The sequence below is a fragment of the Schistocerca nitens genome, chromosome 1 (assembly GCF_023898315.1).
Source record: "Schistocerca nitens isolate TAMUIC-IGC-003100 chromosome 1, iqSchNite1.1, whole genome shotgun sequence".
Lineage (NCBI taxonomy): Eukaryota > Metazoa > Arthropoda > Insecta > Orthoptera > Acrididae > Schistocerca > Schistocerca nitens.
This window is the reverse complement of record NC_064614.1, coordinates 777,440,362-777,455,361: the sequence shown is the minus strand read 5'-3', so window position 1 is coordinate 777,455,361 and position 15,000 is coordinate 777,440,362. Positions and strand designations below refer to the sequence as shown.

At 43.2% G+C, this 15,000-nt stretch overlaps 1 protein-coding gene across 1 annotated transcript in view; it reads right to left on the bottom strand.

Annotated features, from left to right (window-relative positions):
* LOC126261767 (sodium- and chloride-dependent glycine transporter 1-like) overlaps positions 1-15,000 on the bottom strand; it is a 300,835-nt gene that overhangs the window by 66,064 nt on the left and 219,771 nt on the right. Inside the window, exon 8 of the mRNA XM_049958567.1 lies at positions 5,912-6,149. Coding sequence (XP_049814524.1) covers positions 5,912-6,149 — 238 coding nt within the window. The remainder of the gene's footprint in view (positions 1-5,911; positions 6,150-15,000) is intronic.

Below are 15,000 nucleotides of genomic sequence, written 5' to 3'. Positions count from 1 at the left end.
GGGACTCAACTGCTGTGGTCATTAGTCCCCTATAACTTAGAACTACTTAAACCTAACCTAACCTAAGGACATCACACACATCCATGCCCGAGGCAGGATTCGAACCTGCGACCGTAGCAGTAGCACGGTTCCGGACTGCGCGCCTAGAACCGCGAGACCACCGCGGCCGGCAATCGAAGGGGAAGATGACAGGATGTCTTGAACACAAAATTCACCTGGTAGTAACCGGATGGAACAAATCTGGAATGGTATCGGGCGCCACCTCCACGCCCTTAAACCACTGTCTACAACCTTCGGAAATTGCTGCTGGTGAACCTTTCGGGGTATAATGTCGTGATCCAAAAAACTCTTCTGTTCCCAACGTTTCATCCAGAATTGCGCTGTTGGGTATTGCCGACTCAAGATTCAGCGTAGGAGCAACGCCTCTGAAGCTGTCCAGCGAGTTCTGGACGCAAAGTTAGGAACAGAAGAGTTGCGGGGACCACGACCTTGTACCCCGAACGGTTTACCAACAGCAATGTCATCCGGTCGTGAAAGCCTTCGTTCTTATGGAAATTAATCTGTGAGTAAACACCTGATCCCATAACCTGCGGAAGCCGATGAAGGACTTTTCGAATGAACGGCACACATAATCGCTGCTACATTGCGCTCCATCCCTGGACGAAAACATTATTAAGCATTGGCTGGATAATAACTATCAGCTATACACAACCTTCTGTACGTTTCAAAATGATATTTATTCACATTCTATTTGACCGTACTCTCTGTCTTATCCTTTCTCATTCAGCAAAATAGCTCCTTTTATCCGTCGTCCACCACTCCATCGCTATATATTCTCCCCGTACCCATTTCAAATCTGTTACTGTCGTAAGGAGATACTTCGCTCCTTGGTCCTAAAGGTTTTGATTGATTTTTTGCATTAAAAGTTCATGACGCACTGTCATATGCCGAAACTGTTAGTACACTACAGTTATAAACTTTCTGAGTGACGCATTGGAATCTCAGTTTGGAGACATTTACCAAGGCCACTGCAGTCGATCATTACTCTCCTTTTATTTATTTGCTTGTGTTTCTACTCGTCTTCTTAAGCTATCCTGGATAGAAAAATCACTTGTTGGTTCTATGACTGCAGTGTTACATCCGTAAACTTTGTTTTCGATGTCTGCTTATTCGTTACTTGCGTCAATAACATTTATTTCTGGTCAGTTATCAATATTTCAATTTAAGTATTTCTATCAAACGAAAATTATCTATAAAATATAGATGTATATAGACCTACACATATTTTAGCCCCCAGACAGTCAGTTTCAAAATATGAGATCTACCTAAAAGTAATTATAATTTCCTCTGCGAAATAAAAAGTGGTTCATGATTAACTTCATTTGGAACTACAAAAGAATGTTTAGTGTTACGGATGTCTATACTGTCCAGTCACATTAATGAGACCACCTGAAAAGCCTGAATAACAACCTTTTGCAGAGCGGACTGTTCTTAGACGAGCAGAAGAAGAGTCAGTGAGGTTCCGAAAGCTATCAACTGCAGAACCATGACCAACTGCGCTAGGTGTCTCGGTTTAAGATCGGTGGCACGAACAACCCCATCATGGTGATCCCACAGGTTCTCTGTTGGGTTTTAATCCTGGAAGTTTGGTGGCCAGGAGAATACGGTAAACACATCTTGGTACTCCTTGAACCACGCACGTACACTGCGAGATGTGTGACACGTTGCATTGCCCTATGGTAGATGCCATCGTGCAGAAGGAAAACAAACTGCATGCAGGTATGGACATATTTCCCAAGCATAGTTGTGTTGACCCATTTTCATTTCATGAATGACGAGCTCACCCATGGAATGCCACGAAGACATTCTCAAGATCTTAACGCTCGCTCCTCCGACCTGGGCTCTTCCTACGATTGTTTCAGGGTGTTCTACAGACATTTCACACCCATTTGTACGACGGTACATAAAACGTGATGTATATGAAGAGCTCCCGTCATCACTCAGGGGCGTCCATTCCATTTGCGATATTGGCGTGCAAATTCCAGGCTTCGTCGCCGTCGAACAGCAGTGAGCATGGGTGCATGAACCAGACGCCTACTGCGGAGACCCATACGCAGCAATGTTTGCTGAACGATCGTTGAGGAGACACTGTTGACAGCCCCTGTCATCTATGGCTCGTCCTGCGGCACAGTTGCCCCGGTTTTGGATAGCGCCATTTCGGCATGGGTGGAAATTTTTAACCGTGGCGGCACGCGGACAGTTTAAAAACTTATCCTTTTCGGAAATGCTTCCTTCCTTGACCCCTTTGGACCTTAGATTAATTTCTTCGTATCCGCATACGACAATGACAGCTCTGTTTTCTGCGTGCCCCCGAAACGCTTAATGTCTCATTAATGTAACCGGTAATATGTCCTCAGAAAGACACTGTCTCTCTACCTGCCCATGGTCTGACATTGGTATCAAGAAGTTAAAATACTGCGAGAATTTCAGATATTTCTTCTTGTGCACTATTGTCCACGTGCCTCACTTCCGAACGACTTTCTGTGAATTTTGGCGTCGCATAGTAACGACAGTAATTGGGAAGAGTTTGGTTCCCGTGTCGATGTTTTTTGTGAGTTCAGCTGAGGATACATTAACCATATGTTAAATTTCAAATTAAATCAGACTGTGCCGCTTGCCGAGAGAATTAGATTAGCAAACTAGATACCAAATGCATTCGTTGAGAGTGCTATTTCGGCAGCAAAATAACTGACGATGGCTGAAGTAGAGAGAATATAAAATTCACACTGGCAATAGTAAAACAAGGGTTTCTGAAAATAATAAACTAACATCAAACATACATTTACCTATTTGGAACTCTGTTATGAAGGTACTTATATATAGTGTACGCTTGTACATAAGTGAAACATGGAAGACGAGCAACAGAGACAATAAGAGAAGCATTTGAAAGGTGGAGCTACGGAAGAACGTCGAAAATTAGATGGGTAACCGAAGAGCAGGTACAGAATCTAATTGAGAAAAAAGAAATTTATATCGCTGTAGGTTATAGTAGTTATTTAGAGATGAAGACGCTTGCACAGTACAGTCTAGCTTGGGGAGCTGCATCAAACGAGACTTCGAAATGTAAAACACAAAAACAAATAAAAACTTTGATCGTAAACGTAATTCTAAACAATTTAACTACCTAAACAACACCCTAAGCTTGTATGTGCATATCTGTGAAAGAATAATCCTTACGAATGCTGGACGGTTCTTTTCAAAATAAAACATTGTAGTCCCATTCAGGGCGTACAGACAGACAGTCGTGCGAAGTACTTTTGAACACGTTTTCTAACAACTGTCTTGAGCAGCTAGTTCGGCATCCTAGACGTAATGGAAATATCTTAGACCTTGTAGCTACAAATAATCTGGACCCTATCGACAACGTCAGTACAGAAAGGGGGTTCAGCGGTCAAGATGTCATTTTAGCAACTATTGTTACGAAAGTTAATAAATCAGTCAAGAAGCCTAAGAGAGTGTTTCTGCTAGATAGAGCAGATAAACAGTTTTATCATCTGACTTAGACAGTGAGCTGGCATCACTTAGTTCCAATAAGAGAGACGTAGAGGAATTAGGGGCAAAGCTTAAGCAGATTGTAAAGCGTGGTCAGGCGAATTATATGCCTAGTAAGTGAATTAAGGACGGAAAAGTGCGTCCACGATTTAGTAACGAGATTCGGAAAATGCTGAGGACGCAGAGGCCGTTGCGTTGTCGGTTCAAAAGAGAACGCACAAATAACGGCAAGTAAAGGTTAATAGAGATTCGTGGATCTGTGAAAATATCTATGCGCGAAGCATTCAACAACTACCACCGTAATACCATTGACTTGTTTGCCGGCCACGGTGGCCTAGCGGTTCTAGGCGCTTCAGTCAGGAACCGCGCGACTGCTACGGTCGCAGGTTCGAATCCTGCCTCGGGCATGGATGTGTGTGATGTCCTTAGGTTAGTTAGGTTTAAGTAGTTCTAAGTTCTAGGGGACTTATGATCTCAGCTGTTGTGTCCCATAGTGCTCAGAGCCAGCCAGCCATTGACTTGTTTACCCTTGTGGTCTGACGGTTCAAGATAGCAAAACGAAAGCCAAGTTTTAAATTTCACGTTCGACAAATCGTTCACGCATGAGAATCGTACAAACATACCGTCCTTTGACAATCGAACAGACTCCCTTATGGACGGCATAGTAAAAAGCATCCCTGGCGAAGAGAAACAACTGAAAGAGTTGAAAAGAAATGAGTCGCCAGGTCCGAATGGAATCCCAGTTCGTTTATACAAAGAGTACTCCGCGGTAATGGCCCCTTACCTAGCTTCCATTTATCGCAAATCTCTGGCCCAGCACTAAATCTGAAGCGACTGGAAAAAAGCGCAGGTGACTCCTGTATATAAGAAGGGAAAAAGGACGGACCCGCAAAATTACAGACCAATACCCCTCAGTCTGCTGCATATTCCAGTTGGAATACAACAAGTTTTCTTGAGACCGAGAATCATATTTGCACGAATCAGCGCGATTTTAGAAATAATCGCTCTTCTCACATGATATACTGTGAACTATGGGTGAAGGGCAACAGGCAGATTTCGTATTTCTAGATTTCCGGAAAACATTTGACACGATGCTTCACTGCAGTCTGTTAAAGAAGGTACGAGCATACAGATTAAGCTCACAGATACCAGCATGGCAAGAAGACGTCTTAAGTTATAGAACCCAGTATGTTATCCTCGACGGCCAATGTTCATCAGACACAAGGATGTTGTCAGGAGTGGCCACGGAAGTGTCATAGGGCCGTTGTTGTTCTCTGTATATATAAATGAATTGGCGAACAAGATGAGCAGTAATCTGCGGTTCTTTGCTGATGATGCCGTTGTGTACGGTAAGATGTGACTGTAGGAAGATACAAGACGACTTAGAGAAAATTTGTAGTCGACATGATGAGTGGTAGCTAATTGTAGAAAAATGTAAGGTGATGTGGCTGAGTAAGAAAAACAAACCCGTTATGTTCGGACACAGCATTAGCTGTGTCCTGATACACACAGCCACGTAGGTGAATTATCTAAGCGCAACGTTGCAAAGTGATATGAAATGGAACTAGCTTGTGAGGATTGTGGTAGGGAAGGTGAATGGTTGACTTCGGTGTATTGGGAGAACTCTACAAAAATGTAGCTTATCCGTAAAGGAGACCGCATATAGGACGCTAGTGCGTACTGTTAGAGTGCTTCGTCGTGGTCGTGCGGTAGCGTTCTCGCTTCCCACGCTCGGGTTCCCGGGTTCGCTTCCCGGCGGGGTCAGGGATTTTCTCTGCCTCGTGATGGCTGGGTGTTGTGTAATGTCCTTAGGTTAGTTAGGTTTCAGTAGTTCTAAGTTCTAGGGGACTTATGACCATAGATGTTGAGTCCCATAGTGCTCAGAGCCAGAGTGCTTCGTGATCGCACCATGTCGGATTAAAGGAAGACATCAAAGCATTTCAGAGGGGGGCTACTAGATTTGTTACTGGTAGGATCGAACAACACGCAACTGTTAGAACATGCTTCAGAAACTCAAATGGGAATCTCTGGAAGCGAACACAACCGAGAAAATTTAGAGAACTGGCATTTGAATCTGAATGCAGAGAGTTTCTTCTGCCTTCGACATACATTGCGTGGAAAAACCAAACTTTGTTTGCGGGTGTAACAGAAGAGGAAATGCGTAGTGGTAGTAGTAAGGTGTAGCCTCGGCAATCCGCCGTACGGTGGATTGCGGAGTATCTATATAGATGTAGACATTATCAAGTGAAAGGTTCTATCGTAATAAGCAGGAGAGAGAGTGTTGTGAAACCGGATAAATCTTTTTGGAACACCTTATACTGGAGGTGATTTTGCCAGCATATCGCCGGCGCTGACCCACCTGGCAGCCGATGCCGAGCACGAAGAGCATGAAGAAGAAGAGCGCCGACCAGAGCTGCGGCAGCGGCATGCGCAGCACCGCCTCCGGGTAGGCGACGAAGGCGAGGCCCGGACCGGAGGCGACCACCTCGGACACGGGCTCGCCCATCTCGTGCGCCATGAAGCCCAGCACGCTGAACACCACGAAGCCCGCCAGCAAGCCCGTCAGAGTGTTCGTCACCGACACCACGATCGCGTCCCTGTGGGCACCACCTCGTTCTGCGTCAACGTAGCTTGTACCATGTCTGGTTCTTGCAGCCAAGAGCACTTTATTGTCAATCAAAGCGTAATAGGTATTGCAGCCAGCAACTGACGCCATCAGTTTGTGTACACTACTGGCCATTAAAATTGCTACAACAAGAAGAAATGAAGATGATAAACGGGTATTCATTGGGCAAATATATTATACTAGAACTGACATGTCATTACATTTTCATGCAATTTGGGTGCATAGATCCTGAGAAATCAGTACCCAGAACAACCACCTCTAGCCGTAATAACGTCCTTGACACGCCTGGGCATTGAGTCAAACAGAGCTCGGATGGCGTATACAGGTTCAGCTGCCCATGCAGCTTCAACACGATACCACAATTCATCAAGAGCAGTGACTGGCGTATTGTGATGAGTCAGTTGCTCGGCCACCATTGACCAGACGTTTCCAGTTGGTGAGAGATCTGGAGAATGTGCTGGCCAGGGCAGCAGCAGAATATTTTCTGTATCCAGATAGGCCCGTACAGGACCTGCAACATGCGGTCGTGCATTATACTGCTGAAATGAAGGGTAGAGCCACGGGTCGTAACACATCTGAAATGTAACGCCCACTGTTCAAAGTGCCGTCAATGGGAACAAGAGGTGGCCGAGACGTGTAACCAATAGCACCCCATGCCATACCGCCAGGTGATACGCCAGTATGGCGATGACGAATACACGCTTCCAATGTGCGTTCACCACGATGTCGCCAAACACAGATCCGACCATCATGATGCTGTAAACAGAACCTGGATTCGTCCGAAAAAATGACGTTTTGCCATTCGTGCACCCAGGTTCGTCGTTGAGTACACCATCGCAGGCGCTCCTGTTTGTGATGCAGCGTCAAGGCTAACCGCAGCCATGGTCTCCGAGCTAATAGTCCAAGCTTCTGCAAATGTCGTCGAACTGTTCGTGCAGATGTTTGTTGTCTTGCAAACGTCCCCATCTGTTGACTCAGGGATCGAGACGTGGCTGCACGATCCGTTACTGCCATGCGGATAAGATGCCTGTCATCTCGACTGCTAGTGATACGAGACCATAGGGATCCAGCACGGAGTTCCGTATTACCCTCCTGAACCCATCGATTCCATATTCTGCTAACAGTCATTGGATCCCGACCAACGCGAACAGCAATGTCGCGATACGATAAACCGCAAGCACGATAGGCTACAATCCGACCTTTATCAAAGTCTGAAACGTGATGGTACGCATTTCTCCTCCTTACACGAGGCATCACAACAACGTTTCACCAGGCAACGCCGGTCAACTGCTGTTTGTGTATGAGAAATCGGTTGGAAACTTTCCTCATGTCAGCACGTTGTAGGAGTCGCCACCGGCGCCAACGTTGTGTGAATGCTCTGAAAAGCTAATCATTTGCATATCACAGCATATTCTTCCTGTAGGTTAAATTTGCGTCTGTAGCACGTCATCTTCGTGGTGTAGCAATTTTAATGGCTAGTAGTGTAGATCCGTCATATAGCTGTGGATGTTGGACTGCGGTTGATCGATAACTCGCAGAAATAGGATATCAACAGCCATAATTCTTCCTGAAATTTTATTAATTATTTAAGCAACCAGTTTCGACGCTCGATTAGCGTTATCTTCTTGTTGTCGTGCGTTTGGAGTTTACACGTTGAGTTAATCGAAGTCCACTGTATCCAGTTTTATGCATATGGTATCTATTCTATGCGGGCCAATGTTCGGACGTCTACATTCGTTTTTCACATAGGAGCCTCAAGTTGACAGTAGTGAGGTGTAGAAACTAATTGCTTCAATAATAAAAATTTAGGAAGAATTATGGCTGTTGGTATGTTTCCTCTACGAGTCATAAAAAGTATTTATTGGTGTACGTGAACAAGGAAAGCTACACATGTCGTTTTGGAACCATAGTTCCCCTCTGACTGGATACCAGGGCGGTGCATGTGCGCCAAACCCTATAGCTTCATTAACAAGTTTCTTGTGCGGGCCATTTTCGCAACAACTGTATACACATTACAGTAGTTCAAAAGAAAAACGCATTTGGCATATTGGACATTAAGTTTTTTTTTTTTTGTTTACCTTATGCACTCAGACGCGCATCGCCTTAATTACGAATCAACTTCAATGGATGTCAGATCAGCGTCTGATTCGTGATTTTTAAGCTAAACAGCTTTCTCTCTCGTGCTTGAAAGTTTGAACTTTTCCTTTTTGTCACACTGTTTTTCAACATATAGCAGTTCTATTGCCATTTTTGTGTGTCATACATTTACACAGTCTCATTCGGATAATTCCTTCGTGATGCTTCGTTTTCTCTGTTTTTTGTTTGTTTGTTTGTTTTTCTGCATTTTTAAAACGGTATATTGTACCCAAAAGGCCGGCCGCTGTCGCCGAGCGGTTCTAGGCGCTTCAGTCCGGAACTGTTGTGCTGCTGCGGTCGCAGGTTCGAATCCTGCGTCGCGCATGGGTGTGTGTGATGTCTTTAGGTTAATTAGGTTTAAGTAATTCTAAGCCTAGGGGACTGATGACCTCAGATGTCAAGTCCCATAGTGCTCAGAGCCATTTGATTTTGTACTCAAAAGTTTGTCGTTAAAAATTCGTCGACGAGTATTTCAACTTGTATATTCGCAAAGTGAGTGCACTTAATGTAGGTTAGCTTCGACTTACCACAGAATACTTCCTGGGCGAATTATACAAGCTTCACTGCGAAAGCTCTCAAAAAAAGATTTCAAAGATCCGAATTGTTTCAGTATTTGGTATTAAGATCTGTGTTAACAATTTTTTCAGTGTTAAAGCATAAGAACTTCAAAGTATGATCTGTAATTCAGCACAACATAAAATTAATCTTAATAAGCACCTTATTACAGCATGTAAACAATGTTAGAGATTGCTCTTAACATTGATATCATCGCCCTGTTACGTTAATTCGGTAAGGGACAAAACATTATTTACTTGTTGAAATAAATATTCATATTTACGTAATTAGCAACAACTTTTGATACGCATTTGCGTTCAGGAATATACTAAGGATCTTTATCTGAATCGTAGTTATCCAGATCAGCCTCAGACTCGTTCAAATCGTGCATGAAAAGGTACAAACAACGCAACTGGCAACCATTTCTTTGACACCTACGACAGTTTACACGCATACATCCTGACAACGTTGCCATTAGCAAGAATCTAAACTTTGAGACAGAGCTGCCGTATCTCGGTTTATTGTGAAACTATCACCTAATATCAATAAACCACATAGTTTGGCTCAAATGGCTCTGAGCACTATGGGACTTAACATCTGAGGTCATCAGTCCCCTAGAACTTAGAACTACTTAAACCTAACTAACCTAAGGACATCACACACATCCATGCCCAAGGCAGGATTCGAACCTGCGACCGTAGCAGTCACGCGGTTCCGGACTGAAGCGCCCAGAACCGCTCGGCCACCGCGGCCGGCGTACATATTTTTCCATGTTTTACATACAATAAATCTGGTGAGAAGAGGAGTTTGTGGCACAACTTGACAAGGAGAAGGGATCGGTTGGTAGGACATGTTCTGAGGCATCAAGGGATCACCAATTTGGTACTGGAGGGCAGCGTGGAGGGTAAAAATCGTAGAGGGAGACCAAGAGATGAATACACTAAGCAGATTCAGAAGGATGTAGGCTGCAGTAGGTACTGGGAGATGAAAAAGCTTGCACAGGATAGAGTAGCATGGAGAGCTGCATCAAACCAGTCTCAGGACTGAAGACAACAACAACAACAACAACTCTGTTTCTCATCGACCACCCCTTAACGGCCGAGATCCTCAAATTACGTATTACGAAACCTTTATCTGCTGTTCATCCGCGTTTGAAAAGCATATTAATTACATGTTTGGATTATTATGCACGTGGGTTTGTAAACTGCCAAATGATGTGAGAACGAGATTTCGTGACGATTGTGGTTTTGTTATTTTAGCCAACGCCGCAAATAAAGTAACTGGCATCGGTTCAGAAATTTCGGCTACGACACTCAATAGTCTAAGCCAAAATATAAGAGGCGCGTATGGAAGCAATCCAGCTCAGCCAACAGTAAGTGATCAGTATCCGGCGCCTCCCCTGTCACTCCAGATCCATACGATTTACAGAATCTTCCGATCTTCTCCGGTGGGTTAAGATCCAGCTGCGACCCCCACACAGATTGGTACAAATGATGCCGCTACCTTGGTTACAGTTATAACATTCGTAGCGAATAGGCTATACCAAAATAAACAATGAAACCGTGGTAAGCACTCTACGTCGAGGTAGCTGATCTACAATTAGACAGTTGGAGGTGTACACTACGTAAGTTGGTTTACTTAATTAAGACCTTTGTTGTCGATATAGGAACTACAAACATTCCATAGTTTCTCTTATAGTTGTTACTACCTTCAAATTAGCAAAAAGTTCACGTTTTATAAATTAAAGACCATCAACAGTCGATTTCGGTTTTTAGATATTTATTTCCGATACTTATTTGCTAGCGAAAGCCTTATAATCAAGGTTTTCAGCATTCACTTGAGACTTTTGGCACCTGAAATATAAGTTATGTAAATGTAAAAACACATGAGCCCCATCTAATAGAAACTGCAGCGCCTTAGAACAGCTGCACGTTCGGAGAAACTGCTTCGTTAGTAACCAGTAACGAAATTGCACGAGATTAACTATGTTCTCGGCCGATAAGCGTTCCGTACTTACGGTTTATGTAAGTTAAAAGTACGATCCAGACACAGCTGTCTAAAGAAGGACACAATATGTCCAAAATGTCCTACCATGTATTTAAAGAAGTCCTATATTGACAGTAGTACCATGTTGAAATTTCCAGAAAAGAAAGTCTTCTTATCATAGTGAAACAGGCTCTTTCCAGATCTAAATGGATAATACGTTCGAGGTGAAGAGCCATCAAGGCTCCTAAGCCTTATGCCAAACTCCGTAGAATCAGAATGGAGAAAAGAAATAGATCGTGTCCTTTTTCAAGGAACTGTTCCCGTATGCAGCTTAAAATATTTCGTGAAATCAAGGAAAACTTAAATACATATTGCTGTCTACACCACAAGTAATGTTTCAAATAAAGATTACATTCATGAAACCCGCCCAGAAGTCTACATTAATTTGTTACTGTACCGCACAAAATACAGTACAAAATACATGCTATTTGAGAGATAAAGTGTCAGTAAACACAATCTAGTTTACAGCAACAACTTACGGATATCTCGTTAGCAAAATTACATGAAGGAAAATTGAAATAGGTAGGCCAATTTCTCTTTTAAAAAGAATGGGGAATTCTTCTGCATCTTCGACTGTTTGCTCTCCTTATAACTAACGAATAGTTTCTCTGAAACACAGCGTTCTCAAGAGACTTTTGCGCAGGGTCTCAGAGGACAGGCGACTCTGAAATCAGGCAATACGAGGAAGCTGTAACAACGTCTCATTACTTCAGCATTAGTTGGTCCCGTGCTCCATTTTCTCGTGCCCGGGACTCCGTAGCTAACGCAATATTAGCTGCCGCTGCTTCTCCTGCTGCTGCAACTATATTGCATTCAACAAAGTTATTGGAATCTAAATACGTCGTCTTCGAAAAAAGAGTAATCTGTGCCCTACTTTTGTTAAAGATTTCTCATACAGTGCGCCCAGTTTCTTTTCTGCTTCATTGTAGCTTTATGTAGTGTAATTACTTCCATCTGCAGTTACTGAGAGGGGGGGGGGGGGAGGGGGAAAGAAAAAGAAGACCACCAAATACAGATTACCTCATGGGAATACGTAGCTTCTTAAGCACAACATCCACTACGAAGGAGGGCTCTTGTTTTACCTTTTAGTGGTAGCTCTCCGTAATACTAATGCCATGACCATTTGTCACACATACGGTGTTCGCTAGTATGGGTCACAGGACATAAAGAAGACCGTCGTACACTCGATTTTGCATGTACTTCCTCAGCTGAGAAAACGACCTGCTCCCAATACATTGCTCACTATTTAACCAAAGCTGAAAAAAGAGGCTTATTTCAATGTCTGAAAGAAAATGTTCAAGAAATTCCAGAGCAAATTCAAAATCCTTATGTAACATCATAACAAATGACTAAATTTGGATATATTTGTACGAATCAGAAACTAAAGACCAGCCAATTGTTTTTATGTTTCAAAATGAACCGGGGCCATCAGAAGTGACTAATAACATGAGCACTTCTTTCGTTACACTAGACGTCTGGCCATTTGTGGCGAAACAAGCGCTGTATCATTGAGAGATACGGAGGCGAGCGGACTTACCCCAGTTCACTGCTACTAGCACATCATAGCGCGTCTGTGCGTACAATACAAAGGACTGTGCCATAATCTAAGAATGAAATTAAAAATTAAAGTAGCTTTTCCAAACTTTGTCAACATATGCTTCACTATAGTAATGTTTAAATTGTTAAATCTGAGAGTCATCAGACGAATATGTTTCGCTAAATACGAGGGCAGTTCAATAAGTAATGCAACACATTTTTTTTCTGAAACAGGGGTTGTTTTATTCAGCATTGAAATACACCAGGTTATTCCGCAACCTTTTAGCTACACAACACTATTTTTCAACGTAATCTCCATTCAATGCTACGGCCTTACGCCACCTTGAAATGAGGGCCTGTATGCCTGCACGGTACCATTCCACTGGTCGATGTCGGAGCCAACGTCGTACTGCATCAATAACTTCTTCATCATCCGCGTAGTGCGTCCCACGGATTGCGTCCTTCATTGGGCCAAACATATGGAAATCCGACGGTGCGAGATCGGGGCTGTAGGGTGCATGAGGAAGAACAGTCCACTGAAGTTTTGTGAGCTCCTATCGGGTGCGAAGACTTGTGTGAGGTCTTGCGTTGTCATGAAGAAGGAGAAGTTCGTTCTGATTTTTGTGCCTACGAACACGCTGAAGTCGTTTCTTCAATTTCTGAAGAGTAGCACAATACACTTCAGAGTTGATCGTTTGACCATGGGGAAGGACATCGAACAGAATAACCCCTTCAGCGTCCCAGAAGACTGTAACCATGACTTTACCGGCTGAGGGTATGGCTTTAAACTTTTTCTTGGTAGGGGAGTGGGTGTGGCGCCACTCCATTGATTGCCGTTTTGTTTCAGGTTCGAAGTGATGAACCCATGTTTCATCGCCTGTAACAATCTTTGACAAGAAATTGTCACCCTCAGTCACATGACGAGCAAGCAATTCCGCACAGATGGTTCTCCTTTGCTCTTTATGGTGTTCGGTTAGACAACGAGGGGACCCAGCGGGAACAAACCTTTGAATATCCCAACTGGTGAACAATTGTGACAGCACTACCAACAGAGATGTCAAGTTGAGCACTGAGTTGTTTGATGGTGATCCGTCGATCATCTCGAACGAGTGTGTTCGCACGCTCCGCCATTGCAGGATTCACAGCTGTGCACGGCCGGCCCGCACCCGGGAGATCAGACAGTCTTGCTTGACCTTGCGGCGATGATGACACACGCTTTGCCCAACGACTCACCGTGCTTTTGTCCACTGCCAGATCACCATAGACATTCTGCAAGCGCCTATGAATATCTGAGATGCCCTGGTTTTCCGCCAAAAGAAACTCGATCACTGCCCGTTGTTTGCAACGCACATCCGTTACAGACGCCATTTTAACAGTTCCGTACAGCGCTGCCACCTGTCGGAAGTCAATGAAACTATACGAGACGAAGCGGGAATGTTTGAAAATATTCCACAAGAAATTTCAGGTTTTTTCAACCAAAATTGGCCGAGAAAAAAAATGTGTTGCATTACTTATTGAGCTGCCCTCGTACATCGTTTTAAATAAAAACCAAATTGCGCTAAATAATAAAGCCAGAAAGCCAAAAATTGGTCAGATTATGCAACTGTATGTCAAAATTAACTGTTACAAATTTCAACTCGATGAGAGTAATATTTTCGTCAAAATCGGCGTTTTTACTAAAAATTGAAGGTGCTAAATATTAGACTCAGAAAGATGAAAATTCGTACGAAGCTTCAGTGTGGTATAAAAACATTAACTATGTGACTCCATTAAGCTACCTCTAATAGTTTTCAAGTAATTGACTAAAAACTAAATTTGGAATATAAACGTCCCTATTTGTAGTAGATTAAGTATCTATTATATTAATGATAGACAGTTCTGATTACACCACTTGATTACATGCGTTAAATAATAAAGCTATAACAAATTTCAAGACCTTAATCTAAACAACAGTTAATATAAGGACTCTTAAAGACGTAGTTTAGAGATCGTGTTCTACTGTCGGTTCTGCTCTAAAAATTCTAGCCGGAAAAGTTTAAATGCAATCGAGCTGAAACTTTTTCTGTAATTAAAACCAACTTAACTCCACTCAAATAAAAATTACGAAGACTGTAAATTGATACACCAACAGTGTTAGAAAATAAAATGTGTCTGAGTAAGCGGACATCTGGATGCTGCTACCTAGCCTTAGATCAAATGGCGGCAGATGTTCCGTTTAGCCTTCCGCTGCGCCCATATATAAATACGGCCTGAGAGACAGTGACACACACTTCGCACCCAGCTATCAACCAGTCTGCGCCAGTCAAACGCCTGCTTACGCGCTGCCTAGGGTGACGTCACAGCCAGGCTGTTCCTAAACGCCTGTTTTCGGTACAAATAGAAAGTTAATTCCCGATAGAGACAACATTATTATTATTATTATTATTCTTTCTTGTCTCAGACGTTATGTCTAGTTAAAAATGGAAAGTGACGCGGATCTTGATCAAGCGTGACTTCCTTTTAACTGTACGGTATATGTTATATTGCATTTAGGAACTTTCGGGTAATTG